We start from the raw sequence: 17,730 nt of genomic DNA, 5'->3' as shown, positions 1-17,730 counted from the left end.
GCTGCAGTGTTCCCCTTACCTGTTGTTTTATTGCATTTGGTTTTGAAGAATCTTGAGAAGTTTCATATATTGTTGAACTGAAGTAATATACTGAGAACTAATGTAGGGTAGAAATGGACATGAAATGAGTTTTATAGAAGGTTTATCCCCCAATTTTACAGTTGACTGAATATACAGATAAATGGAAGTGTACCTGCTCCTTTGTAATCCTGTAAGATAGGAGATTCACCTGATTATTAAGCAAGTCACTGATCTGGTTAAAGTTCACAGTGGCGGACTATGTGATGGCAGAAAAGATTGTATCAGTGTCCACAGAACAGATCGAAGTATTGTCAAGAGAAGTTTGCAACACCATCATGTGATTAACATTTGTACATTATTGGTATTTTGAAGTTAAATATTTAGTAGTTTGCCTGAGTTTTTAAGATACCAAGATAATACGCAGTTCTATGTTCTTTAGAGATATATTTATTTCACTTACTAACTGTAGGAAGTTGCAGAATTTCACCTTAACCAACACAAATTTGTGAGCATCATACCAGCAATATTTTGCCTTTCACATAAACCAGCATACTGATATTAATCAAACATTGCAGTCAGACAGAGAGATCTTGACATAAATGATGTGTCATCCACTGTCAAAATGGGCACAGGATATAGAATTAAAGCTCAACCAATCCAAAACTCAAGCAGTAGTTTTGGTCATTTGGTGCTCATTAGCACAAAATACCAGGAATCTCTACCTTTTTTAATGTTAATGGGACAGATATCAGTTTGTCTCCCTCAACAGAGAGTGTAGAAGCAATAACAGATGAAAATCTAAATTGCACATAACAGCATTGTTGCAAGAAGGCATCAGCATCCCTCCATGTCCTACAAAGACATAAAAAGCTATTCTCTCTTGACCTGAAAAGGGAACTTGCACAAACACTTGTACCTCCAATTATTGATTACAGTGAAATTATCCTGCAAGACCTTTCTCAGGAACTGGTTTTGAATACTTGTGTTTCTTATATCTGTGGTGTTCGACACACTGCTCATTTTTCACCATCATATGCACTGCTATCCTGGCTGCAAGCAGACAAGTGCAGAGATTTCCATAACCCCTGTCTTCTGTAATGTCTAAGCAATGAGCAATGTCCCTCATCCTTTTCTCGACCGTGACACTGTTGTCTGAACAACAGAGCAAAATCCTTTGTGTCCCTCTCCATCATTCAGCCAGCTTCTCAAAGTCTTTCTGAGTAGCATGAAACCAACACTGGAGTAACCTCCTGAATTACATTAGAGAATTGAGTAAAATCTCTAGCTTCAGGAGGTAGTGAAGACATGTCTACTAAAGCAACAGTAAGGATTACCATTCTCCCTGTACGCACATATTACCCTTGTACTCCTTATTTCCAACCTGATTTTCCTAATTCCCAGTATTCTTAGCTGATGCAGTTTCTTTAAATTTCCTTTCCCCTGAGCTGGCTATATGAGAAAACATCTGTTTTGTCCATCTATAAATTCTTTTTATAACTGCCAGTATCATTATTGCTATTTTTACTACTACTACTACTACTACTACTACTATTACTACTATTAGTGGCAGCAATTGGAGTAGTACAACTACTTCCAGCCTTAATTGTATTAGTTCACAGTCAGTATCATTTATTCACATTGACTCTCGTATCATTTTAATACTGTTATTTATTTGCTTGGCAACTATGCTGTAAAAAAGTAGTGTATGTGTGAAAGCCTGGTCTGATGTAGGAGAGTCCGTGATGGCCCTAATCAGATAAAGTTAACTAAATAAATAGACAGAGATGTTAACAGTATAAATTCTGGGTACATACTTTAGTAACATGTTAATGTTACCCCTTTGATGTCAGGTTGTGAGCTTTAATGTGATCCAGCAGAGTTGTTAGTGGTAACTTTACTGGACACAGACTCTTATACAGTCCGACATATAGTTGTTATATGTCTGCTGGCTGATCAAGAACTACAGACTTCGGACTTGGAGTGATAATTTAACTACAGGTATAAGAACATAATGTGAATTCTTTTAGACTAGATTCTACTCATTATGGTCCAAAACTTTGCTAGTGTTTCATTTATGTAAAATGTTTCAGGCTAATAATCCACAAAAGTACATGAAACATTATTACTGTGAGGTTTCTGAACTCCTCTACTTATGTGTGTGACAACCATCTTTCATTAAATCTTTTATGACTTGGAACAAAATGAGTGATTGAAGTTTAGAGGGTCTGGAGTTTGATGTCAGTTATTTTGCTTTCAGATAATTTTCAGTATGTTCATGGAAAGTCAGAATGTCTACTTTCAAATGATAGGCAACAGTAATGCCCCTGCTGCTTCTTAGCACACAATTTTTTTTTTCTTTTTATATGACATTGTTGTAATTTTAATTATTTGTGTATTTTAATTACTAATTCTTTCAGTAAAACTATTTTCATTAATGTAATCAGGAACATAACAGTAAACAACTGAGATTTGTGTTTGTGTGAGATTTTGCATAAATAACAATTTTACGTATTCTTGTACATATGATATATTAGATGTGCACCTGCATCAGATATAGAATGGAAATGGGGGAAAATTTTGTTATTCTTGGGAGCAGAAATTGTAGCAGATGGATTAGACTCCAGACTGCTGTCTCATCACTCCCTCATTGAATTAAACAGCCAGTCATTGATAACTGGCTGACTGGATAATTCAAGAATTTATAAAAGTTCGTCACCATTGTTCAGAAACATAGAGGAAACAATATAATCATAATACCCGTAAGTGCTTTTCAAATGTGATATCCTAAATTGATTTTCTGTAATACCCCTTACAGTCCACCATTTTTAATGGTGGACAGTGAGGGGTAAATTGGGTTAGTGGACTTGTCAGCAAAGTTTTTATTCTTGTCAGAAAAACAGTCATGATACTGAAATAGAAACAATATAATGTCATTCAAATGAACTTAGCTGCAGTGTGTATTGAATAAGTCATTCCAAAAATTATTATTTCAGTTGGTTTTTCAAACTATATTCTCAAGCGTGTTGGTACCACCACCATTTGTTCATAAAGGCATCACTGTGTAGTTTCTCAATAAGCTGCCTCATAATAGTTAGGTGTGTCATTACAATGAAACACTTCTCTCTTGTATCTCATCACAATTGGTCTGTTGTTCCACTTCTTTACTTACAAACTTGGCGTATTTGCAAAATTACAATATATATTCTTATCTTACTTAATATGTTACTGCTTCATGTACTTCTTCACTGCATGAATTAGACATCAAAACTGCTGCTTTGCTTATTCCCTAAAAATGTCACTCAACAGCAACAAACTATCATTGACAAAACATTACTTTCCATTACATAACAGACCAAACATTTATTTGAATAAACATCTAACTTTCCTCATGCCTGAAGGGCTTTTTCGTGACACATCTTGTTCTCATTTAAATTTGCTAAAGACAGTATTATTTACTTTTTACTATTATCTTCCCCTTAAGGGCTCTAGCTTGCTACAAGCTTCCTGAAAAGATGAACTTTCATATAGACTTAATTTCAGTTTAAACTGAACCAAAGACTTTCTGAGTTGAATTTCACATACTCTAAAGACCATTTGATCCTGCAGCTATAAAATATTACATTAAGTTTTATATTCCAATTAAGTTTCAATTTTCTGTCAATTTGCATTTTCTTATATTGTGGCTTACCTCTTACTCTAAATTTCTAATTGAGCTGAAATAAATTCATTATTATTGACACACAATTTTATCATTGCTAAATCAAAAAATCACACAACACTTTTCTTTGTAAGCTTGAAGTGTTTGTTAACGATTCTGTCAACAGTTGCAGTATTTGTATTTGGCAACTAGTTTCAAACCTTACAGGTTCATTTTCAGGCCTGTCCTATCGAGGCTGTGGATAGTAGGAGATAAGTGCCTTGTTCTTCTTACAAAGAAGAACAGCATAGTCAGAGGATGGAGTGATTCTAGGAAAGGAAATATATAACCATCCAGCTCAGGGAAGCACTATTCACCAACTGGTGTTCATCAAAGTGTAATGAATCCCCCCCACCAGTTGGTGGATTTGCTAAGAACCTAACACCCTGCTCCACTATCTCATGCCAAGTTGGGTGTACTTTCACCCTTATACTTCAAAACATTTTCCAGACCAATATAAAACACCATAAATTTGTTCTCTCTCCAACCTCCAATAATCACGAAGAATTGATCATTTTGCATCCAATAAATACACAAGCAAAGAACATTACTAACGTACACCGAATTACAATTTGTACACCACTCTTTTCCAATCACTTATTTCACTATGAATGCCTAAAACTCTTTCCATCCTGCTCACACTATTTACTTCATAATACACTTCCGATAATTAAAACGTAGCTACAATTGGCAACTTCATAAAAAGCCACTTTGCTTTAGCCAAAATTTTCTTTCCACCAGTATCATATACAATCACTACAGCATTATTTACATTAACTTCCACTATTTATTTTGCATTGCCTTCAATATTAACTGCAGAAGTTTCACCTTTTCCTTTAACCAGCTGATTGTCACCAGTATTGTTATCATGTTTGTTACATAATTTACCCGAAAAATACAGTTAAATTATCATTCATTCCCAGCTTTCTCATACATGATTCATAAATTTCATTTCCCTTTTCTTTCCACCACTCAGAATACTCTTTTTACATAAAATTACCCATTTTCCCACATTGTCTCATCCAGCAGTCCATCTACCACATCTGCCCAAGCTCTACAGAGAAAACTATTATTACACAATGCACTAAGACATTCGTTCTAGATGTTCACAGTAACCAAATTACAGACCACATTTGACTTTGTATTCAAGGTATATTTAGACACTTAAACCACATTTTTTTATATTTCTGTCAGCTCACACTTGGTCTCGACACTATCAAATGTATTTGCATCTCCATCAACAGTATCCCTTTTCATCATATTGGACAGCAGTTCATTACTAATATCACTATTTGCATCCCTGTCTACATCAATACCTTTTGTATTACTTTTAGATCATTAATTTGATCAACACTTTCATTCAACGGTTGTGACCAATCTGTTCTCATGCCTGCAAAGGCGTCACTATTTACAGGAACATTTTCCTGGCTGATCTCCATAGCCTGTACATCAATTAACATTTTCTGTTACTATAAGACAATATTTCATTAATGTCACTAGCACATATGCAGTGTTTACATCAACAGTTCTTTGTACTCCCGACCAACATCAGTAATAACTTTGTCAGAGACTTCACTTTATACTTGAAGATTTTGTGCTCTATTCATAGTAGTTTGTTCATTTTCTTGCCTGCTCATGTAACTGTTTGATTCTTTATTTGACAGTAATTGGTTGTTCACAAGTTCATGACTTCACGTCGTCTTTGTCTTCAGCACTGTCAACATTAGGTTCAACTTTACATTTTTCTGCTATTGAAGTTCCTGTTGGTAAAATCTCTTACATTCAGTTACAGATTGTTTGAAGATACTTTTACTGTCAAAAGAAATGAAGTTATTTTTGTCTGCAATTTCATCTTTTTCTTTAACACTGTTGTTTGTTATCCGCACACATCATTCCAGTCACACTCACTTAAGATTCTTTTGCTTGCATCTCATTTACTTTCATTTCACTAATTACTGATTCATACTCTCCTCCATCCTGACATGTGTTCACACTATTATTTATTCCATTAAAAACCTCATCTACCAACTTTACACATTCTGTATCAATATCACTAGTTGCATTAATATTCACAGCAGCAGTTTTTTGATGCGGCCTCATGTCAGGAATACTGACATTATTTCCTTGTTCTCTATGAGGAACCAGTTCTTTACTATCATGTGTATTGTCATGTATATCAACTACCAGATCAGTGATGTCAATATTAACTTTAACATCAGTACACGGCATCATGGAATGCATAAAGATTTATGTTAGCAGTCTCTTGCTCAAACCCCAAATCTGGTACAGCAACAGTCTTTCCATGCTCCGCTTTGCTATTTAGTTCAGTACCATCATTACAGGAGCATAATTCAACTACTACTCTCACTTCATCCTGACATGAAACAATAGCAACGTCCATTGTATTATTACATAGGTTTTCAGTTCCATTTTCACTTGTCAGCCTTTCATTCTGTTTGCAAGTTTCTATTTTACTTGATTGTACTTTTTATTCAGAGGAATTTCATCTGTTTGTTCAAAGCTCCTTTTAATCCTCTGAAAATTCCGCTCCATAAAGGAAGCTAGCAGTGAGGCATTAGACTGGATTGTCATGAAGAATTAGTCCCTAACTGTGGTATTCCCTCCCTACAGGATGTAAAAATCTTGCCCTTTCTTTGACCTAGCTAGGTGATAAAGTGGTAGGACATTGGAGTTGCATATAGGAAGTTGGTGATTTGGATCGCCATCCTGGCACCCAGAATCAGTTTTTCCAAAATTGCTTAAGGCATTTGCTAGGATGTTTTACTCGATAGGGGTAGGGTTGAGTTCCTTCTGCATCCTTTGACCAACTTGAGTGTGTGCTCCGTTTCCAATTAACTCCAACACTAATTTTGAAGCAGTTCAAGTCATATTTTATTTAATTTCAGTTTTCTAGTTTTGGCTACAACTCCTCTGGACCAGAATGTGATGGGGTCACTGCTCAAATAGTGTTGAAGTAGTAATACCCTACTATGAGCACCAGTCAGCTGTGCAAATAAAACAGACTGCCAACTTGGACTGCATCAAAGATCAGTTGCGGAAGTTCTGTGGGAGGACCTTTAAGAAGCTTGGAGCTCATGGTATCCAAGAACGTTAACCACATTCCTGTTTTGGCATTTTCTATTGCAGGATTTGTTTCTTTCCTTGGCTACCTTTAATATACAATTTTAGAGTTTGCTTTTGATTTTAAATTTCGTCTGTTAACTGTAGTTTCTGTTTTGCAGGGTTTAATTGACACTGCTGTGAAGACAAGTAGAAGTGGGTATTTACAGAGGTGCGTGATTAAACACTTGGAAGGACTTATGGTACATTACGATCTTACAGTCAGAGACAGTGACAAATCTGTGATTCAGGTAACCAGTTAATGTGCAGATGTTTCCATTTCATAATGTCGAAACTTACTTTTCATTTAAAATAACCTTTAAAGAAAGTAACAAATCTTAAATTTAAATGTGTTTTATAATGCTTTAAGAAAATAAAAACTTCCCTAGAGTGTCTCCAATTCTTGGGTTGCTTAGCAAGAATATCTGCATGTAGAACGATTTGTTCCAAATTGCTTGACTGTTATGTCACCTGGTACCTGCACCAACTGAATCAATTTGGTTTTTCTTACAATGCCTTAGTTTCAATAAGTAGAAATATATGACATTTTGTCAAAAACAAACTATGATGGCACCATTTTCAGTACATCTGATACAACCTCAAACATTCTGAAGACCATATTCATCCTGCCAGAATATGCAAGATGTGGGGAGAGTTGCCAGCCTTAGTTTTAGGGGCGGAGAACACAGAAATATAAGTTGAAGACCATTAGAGGAGAGTAAATATGATAGACGAGAGTCACGATACCTGAATTGTAGGATCACTCTCATGACGGAAAGAGCAGCAAATGGAGGCACTTGGAGGACAAAAGATGAACAGAATTATTGGTACTAACATAAAAGGAAAACAAGTCAAGATTAAAATACAGTACATAAATTGAGGAATAGAAAGAAGAAGAGAAGAAGACTGCTATGATTTTAAAAAAATATATATATTTTGATGTAAACTGAAATATGCTATAATGAATGGTAAACATGTTCTTAAGGCCTGTGATTCAGTTGGAGAATATTACTCCACTTAAGTGTCAATGTATCAGGGCTTATAGTATACCATTAAGGATTCCTATTACACTGCATGAGATTGCTGTTGTGGTGAGCAAAAAATTGGAAGTGAGGATATGCACTTAAGAGTTTGTGAGTAATCCAGTGTAGGGGCACCATTTTACAGCTTATAGGTGTGGGTGCAAGTAGAATTCATTGCCTCTTTAAGCAATTACCAAGTTGAAGTTGTGTTATGACATTTATATGTCTAGAATGTTCAATATAACAGACAAGGAAAAGGGCTGAGTTACAAAAATGTAATACACAAATGATGATTACAACTCACCACAGTAATGATGTACAATAAAAATCGAAATAGATTTGAATGTATCATATATCTAATAGTTTACATTTTGTAATCTGTAATACAGATTTTATTAGGTAAGACATATGTTTTCAGTTCAACCATAATTGCACAACTGTTAAACACTTCTCTCACAGGAATCCACATTTCTTTGTCTATGTTATTCCATTCATAGGCAAGATCATTATTTCCATTCTTTTTTCTATATGAAAATTTTCTTGTGCTTTATAGATATTAGTTATCAGTGTTTTTTTATTTCAGAGCACATGGCTTTTGTTAGATTAGATTAGATTAGATTAGATTTACTTTCATTCCAATTGATCCTTAGTGAGGAGGTCCTCCAGAATGTAGAACATGTCAGAAAAACAACAATACATGACAAATATTTACAACTCAAACAAATAAGCTAATGTACCATTCCACAGGTCCCAAGTGGCATGGTCATCATTTTTTAATGAATGCTATATGAAAGAATCATTTTACAAATACTAATGCACTGAATTTAAAATAAAAAAAGTTTATTTATTTATTTATAAGGTAATAAACGTGTAATACAACTACTAATTGCTTATTTATAATGAACACATTACTGCACTGAACTGGTGCAGAAGTGAGATTTTGTACTTACACACACACACACACACACACACACACACACACACACACACACACACACACAAAATCAGTTGGTTCTACTGAGAAATTCAATAATGGAGTAGAAGGAGTTGGCCACCAATAAATCCTTTAGGCTTCTCTTAAACTGAATTTCATTGGTTAAGCTTTTTTATGGCTGCTGGCAAGTTATTGAAATTGTGTGTTCCTGAAAAACGCACACCTTTTTGTACAAGACTAAGTGACTTTAAATCCTTGTGAAGATTATTCTTATTTCTAGTATTGATTCCATGAATTGAGCTGTTGGTTTGAAAAAGTTATATATTTTTAATGACAAATTTCATTAAGGAATAAATATATTGGGAAGCAGTAGTTAGTATCCCTTGTTCCCTAAACAGGCTTCTGCAAGATGTTCTTGAGTTCATACCACATATAACTCTTACTGCACGTTTTTGTGCCCGGGAAACTTTAGCTTGACTTGATGAATTGCCCCAAAAAATAATCCCATGTGACATTATGGAATGAAAGTAAGCATAGTATGCCAGCTTTTTCATTTTTATACCCCCTATGTCTGACACAATTTGCATTGCAAATAGAGATTTGTTAAGACGCTTCAGCAGTTCTGTGGTGTGCTGCTCCCAGTTGAATTTATTATCAAGCTGTAATCCCAAGAATCTAACACTGTCCACTTCTTCTATCTGTTTGTGATCGTAGGCATATACTCGTGGGACACCCCTTACAAGTTCTGAACTGCATTTAGTGTGTTTTTTCAAAGTTTAGTGACAAAGAATTGGCTAGGAACCAGTGATTAATGTCCACAAATATTTTATTACCTGACCATTCTAAGACTACACTTGATTTCCTATTTATTGCAATGTTTGTATCATCGGCAAACAAAACAAACTTGGCTTCTGGTAATGTTACTGATGAAAGGTGATTGATATACACAAGAGAAAGTAAGGGCCCTAAAATGGAACCTTATGGGGACCCCACATGTAATTAGTTCTGAGTTGGATGATGCCTGATAGATTGATACATGTCTCTTTCCCAATAACACCCTTTGTTTCCTGCCAGAGATATAAGATTTGAACCATTTTGCAGCATTTCCTGTTATACTATAATATTCTAATTTACTTAAAAGGATATTGTGATTTACACAGTCAAATGCCTTCGGCAGATCACAAAATATACCAGTTGCCTGCAATTTTTTTGTCTAATGAAGTAAGCACATGTGTAGATAGCCTCTTCAATATCAGAACCCTTTAGAAATCCGAACTGTGACTTTGAAAGTATGTTATTTGAGATAAGATGGTTATAAAGCCGATTGTACATTACTTTTTCTAAAATTTTTGAGAATGCTGGCAAAAGTGAAAGTGCACGGAAATTTGATGCTATTTCTTTATCTCCCTTCTTAAACAGTGGCTTAACTTCAGCATATTTCAACCATTCAGGATATATTCCACTGATAAATGACTGGTTACACGGATAGCTTACCGTATTTACTCGAATCTAAGCCGCACCTGAAAAATGAGACTCGAAATAAAGGGAAAAAAAATTTCCCGTAAGCCGCACCTGAAATCTGAGACTCGAAATTCAAGGGGAGAGAAAAGTTTTAGGCCGCACCTCCAAATCGAAACAAAGTTGGTCCATTCTAATATGAGACACAATTTAGGTATAATGAATGACGATACAGCTACAGTAGTTTGGTTCGAGTTGTAAGCTTAGCAGTTAAGCTTTACCAAGTAGCCATTGCTATGCGTCAGGCGCTCCGTCCGTATTTATACGGGTACCCTTCCTTTTTCACGTGCTTCATTTGGTTTGGATCGATTGCTTATTTTGCTTTGATCTGATAAGTGCCGTTTTCTTTGTTATATGTGTTTACGTCACTCTAAGCTGAAAATGCATTACTGCGCTGTGTCATACATTGTTTGTCGCATTCTGATAGTGCGTGTTTACGGCCTGTCGCCGCTCGCGGCATAGCTTACTTTTGTGCACGCTACCGCCGCTTACAATTAAAAACAAGAGAGAGGAATCGTCTCATTAGCGAAACAATGGCAAGAGACTGCTATTTGTTGTTTCTTACACTGCTGCTTTCTTTGATAATGATCAACAAGAACCAAATAGTAGACTGCATATGATAGAACATGTTCTGAACGAGAGATAGGCGAAAATTTTTCCCCGTTTGAAAATCTTTGCGGCCGCTTCTTTAGTATGTCAAATTCTGCACAGAAATTAGAGTCGTCTTAGATTTAAAAATCTAGTCAGTTGCCGTGCTTCATTTCTGACTGTATCACTATTAGGCATAAGAACAATATATAAACATGACACGATACGTCTATTCTTCCGCATTTGCTGTTGTCTCTAGTTTCGTAGTTTATTAGGCAGACAGGATTTAAATGAGATAGCAGGAAACACGAAAGAATACATGGTAAAATGTTTATATTCGTATTACTCTTATGGTGAAGAGAATACTGCATGTGATTCAGATTTCATCAGGTTCCTATTAGCAACCATCTCTTCTCACAGGTAGGAAAAAATTCAGAACTTAGAAAAAAATGGCTCTGAGCACTATGGAACTCAACTGCTGAGGTCATTAGTCCCCTAGAACTTAGAACTAGTTAAACCTAACTAACCTAAGGACATCACAAACATCCATGCCCCAAGGCAGGATTTGAACCTGCGACCGTAGCGGTTCCAGACTGTAGCGCCAAGAACCACTCGGCCACTTCTCAGAACTTAGAGTTGGCCGTATTGACAAACATCTCAAACAGTCTTGCCAGTCGGATTTTCGTAGTACATTGAAATTCTGCTACATTCGAAGATGAACAATTCGGAATTTGTATTATTTCGATGGATAATGTATGAAAATGCAGTGGTCGAAACTCGGGGCGGAGAAAAAAAGCTCGTCTTCCATCTTTTTTTTTTTTTTAAAATTTATTTACTGACGCATTGGTTTTGGCGCCAGTATTTACCTTTGTGTCTACAAAGCATGCCTGTGTAGCGCTACATATATTCGACGGCAGAAGTTAGTTGTGGTGGCACCTACCAACATTTTTCAGAACTTCTGCTTGCTTTGCACTTGATTCTAAGCCGCAGGAGGTTTTTTGAATTACAAAAACCGGAAAAAAAGTGCGGCTTAGATTCGAGTAAATACGGTAATATGTTACTTAACTCAGAATCACATTCTTTAATTAACTTTGTTGTTATTTCATCATACCCACTAGATGTTTTTGATTTTAATGATTTTTATGATGGATATTATTTCTGCTGGGGTAGCGATGGTTAAATTCATATTATGGAAGCTACTTGAAATGTCTGGTCTGAGGTATTCCATAGCAGCATCTACAAAACCTGACAGCCCCATCTTGTCAGTAACAGTTGTAAAATGTTTGTTAAAAAGTTCTGCAACACTATACACGTCTGTCACCAGTATATCATTTACTCTTAATGCTATTTGTCCCTCTTCATGTCTGGTTCCACCGGTCTCCTCCTTCACTATATCCCATATAGTCTTTATTTTGTTATCTGATATGACTATCTTTTCCTTGTAATATATTTGCTTTGATGTCCGTATTACAGTCTTCAGTATTTTGCAGTATTTCTTGTAATGTGGTGTAGCATCAACATTGGAACTGTTTCGGATTGACAGATACAGTTTTCTTTTTGTCTTACAAGATTCCCCTATTCCTTGAATAATCCATGGCATCTTTGTAGGCTTTGCTCTAACCTTGGTAAGTTTTGAGGGAAAACAGTGTTCGAATAAGGTAAGCACTTTATTAGCAAAAGTGTTTTATTTGTCATTCATGCCATGAGCACTGTAAACATCAGTCCAGTGAATGTCTCTGAGGAGTGTCCTAAAATAATCAATTTTGGCCTTGAGTTCAGATTTAAGAGATTTTATATCCTGTTCAGTATTAACATTTAACAGAAGGAACTGCATGTCATTGTCTGAGAGGCCATTGACTATTGGTTTTGTAATATAATTATGTTCATTGGACTTTTCTATAAAGATATTATCAATGGCTGTTTGTGAGCAATTGGCTACCCTAGTGGGGAACTTTACAGTGTGAATTAAGTTGAATGATAGTGTTCCTAACTCAAATAAGATCTTATTGGGAGAGTCTTTAAGGAAATCTACATTGAAATCACCAGCAACCACTATTTCTTTGTTTTTTGTTATTAAATGGGCCAGTACAGCTTCAAGGTGGTTTACAAACAGATTACAGTTACCTGCAGGTGCTCGATATACACTTAATATTATGAAGGATTTTTTTGTGAAATTCTATTTCTGTTGCACATGCTTCAATATGCTGTTCTAGGCCAAATTTATGAATGTCTATGTTCTTAAATTTATGACAGTTCCTGATGAATGTGGCAACTCCTCCTTTCTCTATTTGTGATCTACTTTTGAAAGGGCTGACTTCTTCCATAAATGTGATAAAAAGGGGTAATTAATGCCATACAATTAGCTTAGAATGTTTAAAGCTTTATATCACTTTTAATCACTTAATCTTGTCCATTATTTTAAGACATGAAAGTGAACAGTAAATCATATGATGCAAGATATACGTTATTTGCCATTAAGACAATTATTTTCACAGTTCTATTATGGTGAAGATGGAATGGACATCATGAAGGCCCAATTTTTGAATGAGAAACAGATAGGTTTTCTAGCACAGAACAGTAAAGCTGTTATGAATAAACCAGTTTTACAGAAATGGAAGGAATTAGAAAATGAAACACCTACAAAACTTGTCGAAGAAGCTAAAAAGAATGTAAGTGGAAACAGTATATCAATCAATATTGTGATAGCCATTCTTTCCATTTATATGTAACATTGAAATGTTATTCTTCTTACAGATTCCCAAATGGGTGTACAGAGCAGCAAAATCTGCAACAAAAACTGAGTGGAGGTAGGAGTTAAAATTCACCATTCATTTAAATTCTTTTATTATTCCTGTGAGAACAGTCATTGTAATCTACACTTTAGTAATAATAAACCTTCTTAAACTAGCAGGGAAATAAAAAAAATACTGCACATATCACTTACTGTCGCACAGTCTTTATCTGGTTATTTTTGGCTCCATCCAGAATTCCATGCATTGCTGGTTAAAGGTCACCTGTAGACTTTTATTTGCATTGTGATCTTCAGTTCTATGCTATGTTCCTGCATTCTTTCTGCATACTTTAGGCTGTCATCTTAGCCTTTCCTGATCTCATGGAATCCAGCAACGAACTTCCTTGCTCCATCTACCATCCAGCTGTTTGGCTACGTATCTTGGCCCTCTCTCTTTCATTTGCACTGCTATCATTATAACATCTTCCTCTCTAGACGCTTCCATGTTCCATTTATTTGTTTTCCTATATATCCTAGAATCTCTCCGTATGAACCTCTCTTTTGTTCCATGAGAAACTCTCAATTGTACAATGTTTTCCACATTGGTATTCTATGTGTTTCTGCTGTAAGTTAAAACTAGTAATACACGTTGTTTGGAAAATGTTATTTTCAGTCATCAGAAGCAAAGTTTTGAAAACCAAATTTATTTTTTCAAAGGCACTTCAGACCAATTTTGTTCTTCTGTTCCATTCTGTTGCTGTCTATCCAGTCTTCTTTTAGCTCCCTGGAATGTGAAAACTCACGGACTGATTTGTTCAATTATGTTTTTAATATGCCCATTGTGCTTTTAAAGAATCATAAAGTTGCTTTCCAGACTTACTCTTTTAAAATATATTGTTTTGATTGTTTAAGTGAATTTACTTTAAAGACAGTCTCATCAGCAAAATAATACTGGCTCAATTATGTTCTGTTTATATATTTTTCTTCTTCATTTCACTAGTTTAAGAATACTAAAAAAAATCCTTTAGGTATGCTGAGAATAGTTTTGCTGATTTGAAATCTCATTGTCTGGCACCCATTTCCGTTCCAAATTTATCCCTATATGATGTGGTCTAATGGAAGGTGTAACACTGAATGATGAATTCTTCAGTACTAACATTGTCTCTGATTCAATGAAAAAATATTGAAAACATTCTCCAAGTCTAAGAATCCTAGTCAAGTGGTAATCCACTCACTGCTCCATTTTATGATTTCATTCATGACCTGCAAATTGTCCCTTGTTCTGCATACATGTGTAAAGTTAGCTAGTTCCTTTGCTTGATAAAATCGAGTGTGATTTGTTTGTGATTGGTAATGTTTTTGGTGAATAGAATGGGTGTTGCAGAGAGGAAACAAATAAATACAGAGAGTTCAATGTCTTGCCTCTCTCTCTTCTTCTGAAGTAAATTGATTGCAGTTTGATAAGTTGTGTCTTAATAGGTTCTCTGTAAACAGTTTTGAAAATTCTTTTTGTATTACTTGTCTGCCAGCATCCATCATTTCCATTGAAGCATCATCTCCAAGTGCCTTTGCTTTCTTAGTACCTCAAATTGTATTGTACACCACCTCTGGTACTATTTACATAATCTTTGTTTTCAGTATTAGCTATTTCTGGTTCATCTCTTCAACTGTGGAAACATTTAGAGAAATATTCTTCTCCATTTTTAGCTACTGTGCCACTTGCCAACTTAATTGATGAAATGTTGTTTACTCACTGTAAGTTTCTACTTGCTCTTCTTCATACTCTTACTGGTTTTGATTGTTTCTCTTTTAATATATTGTGTCTTCTCAGAACTTCTTGAAGAATTTCTGGATAGTTTTGTTTAATTTTGTGTATTCTTTCAATTTTGTATTACGATTTGCTTGAGAGTCCTCAGTATTTGCTTCATTGTACAGGAGATTTTTTTTTGGTCTCTTCATACTTGCAACATCTTTTGTTGAATGTCTGAGTATCTTTGTTAAATAATTGCACGTTTTGTCTAAGCCTGTATAACCTCGCAAATGATGGAAAATCCAGATGGATTACTGACAGTATTATGAAAAGGATAGGATGCTGCTCACCTTATATTGGAGACATTGAGTTGCAGACAGGCACAAATAAAAGACTACTAGACAACTAAGCTTTCAGCCAAAAGGCTGACCTCGGCAACCTGATACAGTGGTCGTGTGTGGTTGTGAGCTGCATTTGTGTGTGTGTGTGTGTGTGTGTGTGTGTGTGTGTGTGTGTGTGTGTGTGTGTGCGCGCGTGTGTGGGTGCATCAAGCAGTAGAAAATCCAGGATGGAATGTAACAGTATTATGAGAAGGAAAGTTGCTACTCACCTTATAGCATAGATGCTGAGTTGCAGATAGGCACAACAAAAAGACTCTCACAATTAAAGCTTTCTGCCATTAAGGCCTTCGTCAACACTAGACACGCGTGCGCACACACATACATTCTCATGCAAATGCAACTCACACACATGACTGCAGCCTCAGGCAGCTGAAACCACAGTGGTGAATGGCAACTTTCCTTCTCATAATAATGTATGTATGTTATCTAATTCAGAAGGAGGTCATTTTGGCGAAAGCTTATTTGTCTAGCAGTCTCTTTGTTGTGCCTGTTGACTCGACATATCCACTATATGGTGAGTAGCAATCTGTCACTTTCATAGTATTATCTATACAGGGTGTTACAAGAAGGTACGGCCAAACTTTCAGGAAACATTCCTCACACACAAAGAAAGAAAATATGTTATGTGGACATGTGTCCGGAAACGCTTACTTTCCATGTTAGAGCTCATTTTATTACTTCTCTTCAAATCACGTTAATCATGGAATGGAATGGAAACACACAGCAACAGAACATACCAGCGTGACTTCAAACACTTTGTTACAGGAAATGTTCAAAGTTTCCTGTGTTAGCGAGGATACATGCATCCACCCTCCGTCGCATGGAATCCCTGATGCGCTGATGCAGCCCTGGAGAATGGCGTATTGTATCACAGCCGTCCACAATACGAGCACAAAGAGTCTCTACATTTGGTACCGGGGTTGCGTAGACAAGAGCTTTCAAATGCCCCCATAAATGAAAGTCAAGAGGGTTGAGGTCAGGAGAGCGTGGAGGCCATGGAATTGGTTCGCATCTGCCAATCCATCGGTCACCGAATCTGTTGTTGAGAAGCGTACGAACACTTCAAATGAAATGTGCAGGAGCTCCATCGTGCATGAACCACATGCTGTGTCGTACTTGTAAAGGCACATGTTCTAGCAGCACAGGTAGAGTATCCCATATGAAATCATGACAACGTGCTCCATTGAGCGTAGGTGGAAGAACATGGGGCCCAATCAAGACATCACCAACAATGCCTGCCCAAACGTTGATGACGTGATTGCACTGTTGCGTGCGGATTCTCGTCAGCCCACACATGTTGATTGTGAAAATTTACAATTTGATCACATTGGAATGAAGCCTCATCCATAAAGAGAACATTTGCACTGAAATGAGGATTGACACACTGTTGGATGAACCATTTGCAGAGGCCAATCAACTGCTGATAGTGCCTGCACGCGCTGTCCATGGTACAGAAACAACTGGTTCTCCCGTAGCACTCTCCATACAGTGACGTGGTCAACGTTACCTTGTACAGCAGCAACTTCTCTGACGCTGACATTAGGGTTATCGTCACCTGCATGAAGAATTGCCTCGTCCAGGTGTCCTCGTCGTTCTAGGTCTTCCCTAGTCGCGAGTCATATGCTGCAATGTTCCGTGCTCCCTAAGATGCCGATCAATTGCTTTGAACGTCTTCCTGTCGGGACACCTTCGTTCTGGAAATCTGTCTCGATACAAACGTACCGCGCCACGGCTATTGGCCCGTGCTAATCCATACATCAAATGGGCATCTGCCAACTCCGCATTTGTAAACATTGCACTGACTGCAAAACCACGTTCTTGATGAACACTAACCTGTTGATGCTACGCACTGATGTGCTTGATGCTAGTACTGTAGAGCAGTGAGTCGCATGTCAACACAAGCACCGAAGTCAACATTACCTTCCTTCAATTGGGCCAACTGGTGGTG

The 17,730-nt window shown here is 36.4% G+C and overlaps 1 protein-coding gene across 1 annotated transcript in view; it reads left to right on the top strand.

Moving 5' to 3' along the window:
• Positions 1-17,730, top strand: part of LOC124776695 (DNA-directed RNA polymerase I subunit RPA1) — a 307,614-nt gene that overhangs the window by 150,592 nt on the left and 139,292 nt on the right. The window contains exons 16-18 of the mRNA XM_047251802.1: positions 6,961-7,089; positions 13,396-13,569; positions 13,655-13,707. Coding sequence (XP_047107758.1) covers positions 6,961-7,089; positions 13,396-13,569; positions 13,655-13,707 — 356 coding nt within the window. The remainder of the gene's footprint in view (positions 1-6,960; positions 7,090-13,395; positions 13,570-13,654; positions 13,708-17,730) is intronic.

The sequence above is a fragment of the Schistocerca piceifrons genome, chromosome 1 (genome assembly GCF_021461385.2).
Source record: "Schistocerca piceifrons isolate TAMUIC-IGC-003096 chromosome 1, iqSchPice1.1, whole genome shotgun sequence".
Lineage (NCBI taxonomy): Eukaryota > Metazoa > Arthropoda > Insecta > Orthoptera > Acrididae > Schistocerca > Schistocerca piceifrons.
This window is presented reverse-complemented; position numbering and strand designations above follow the sequence as displayed.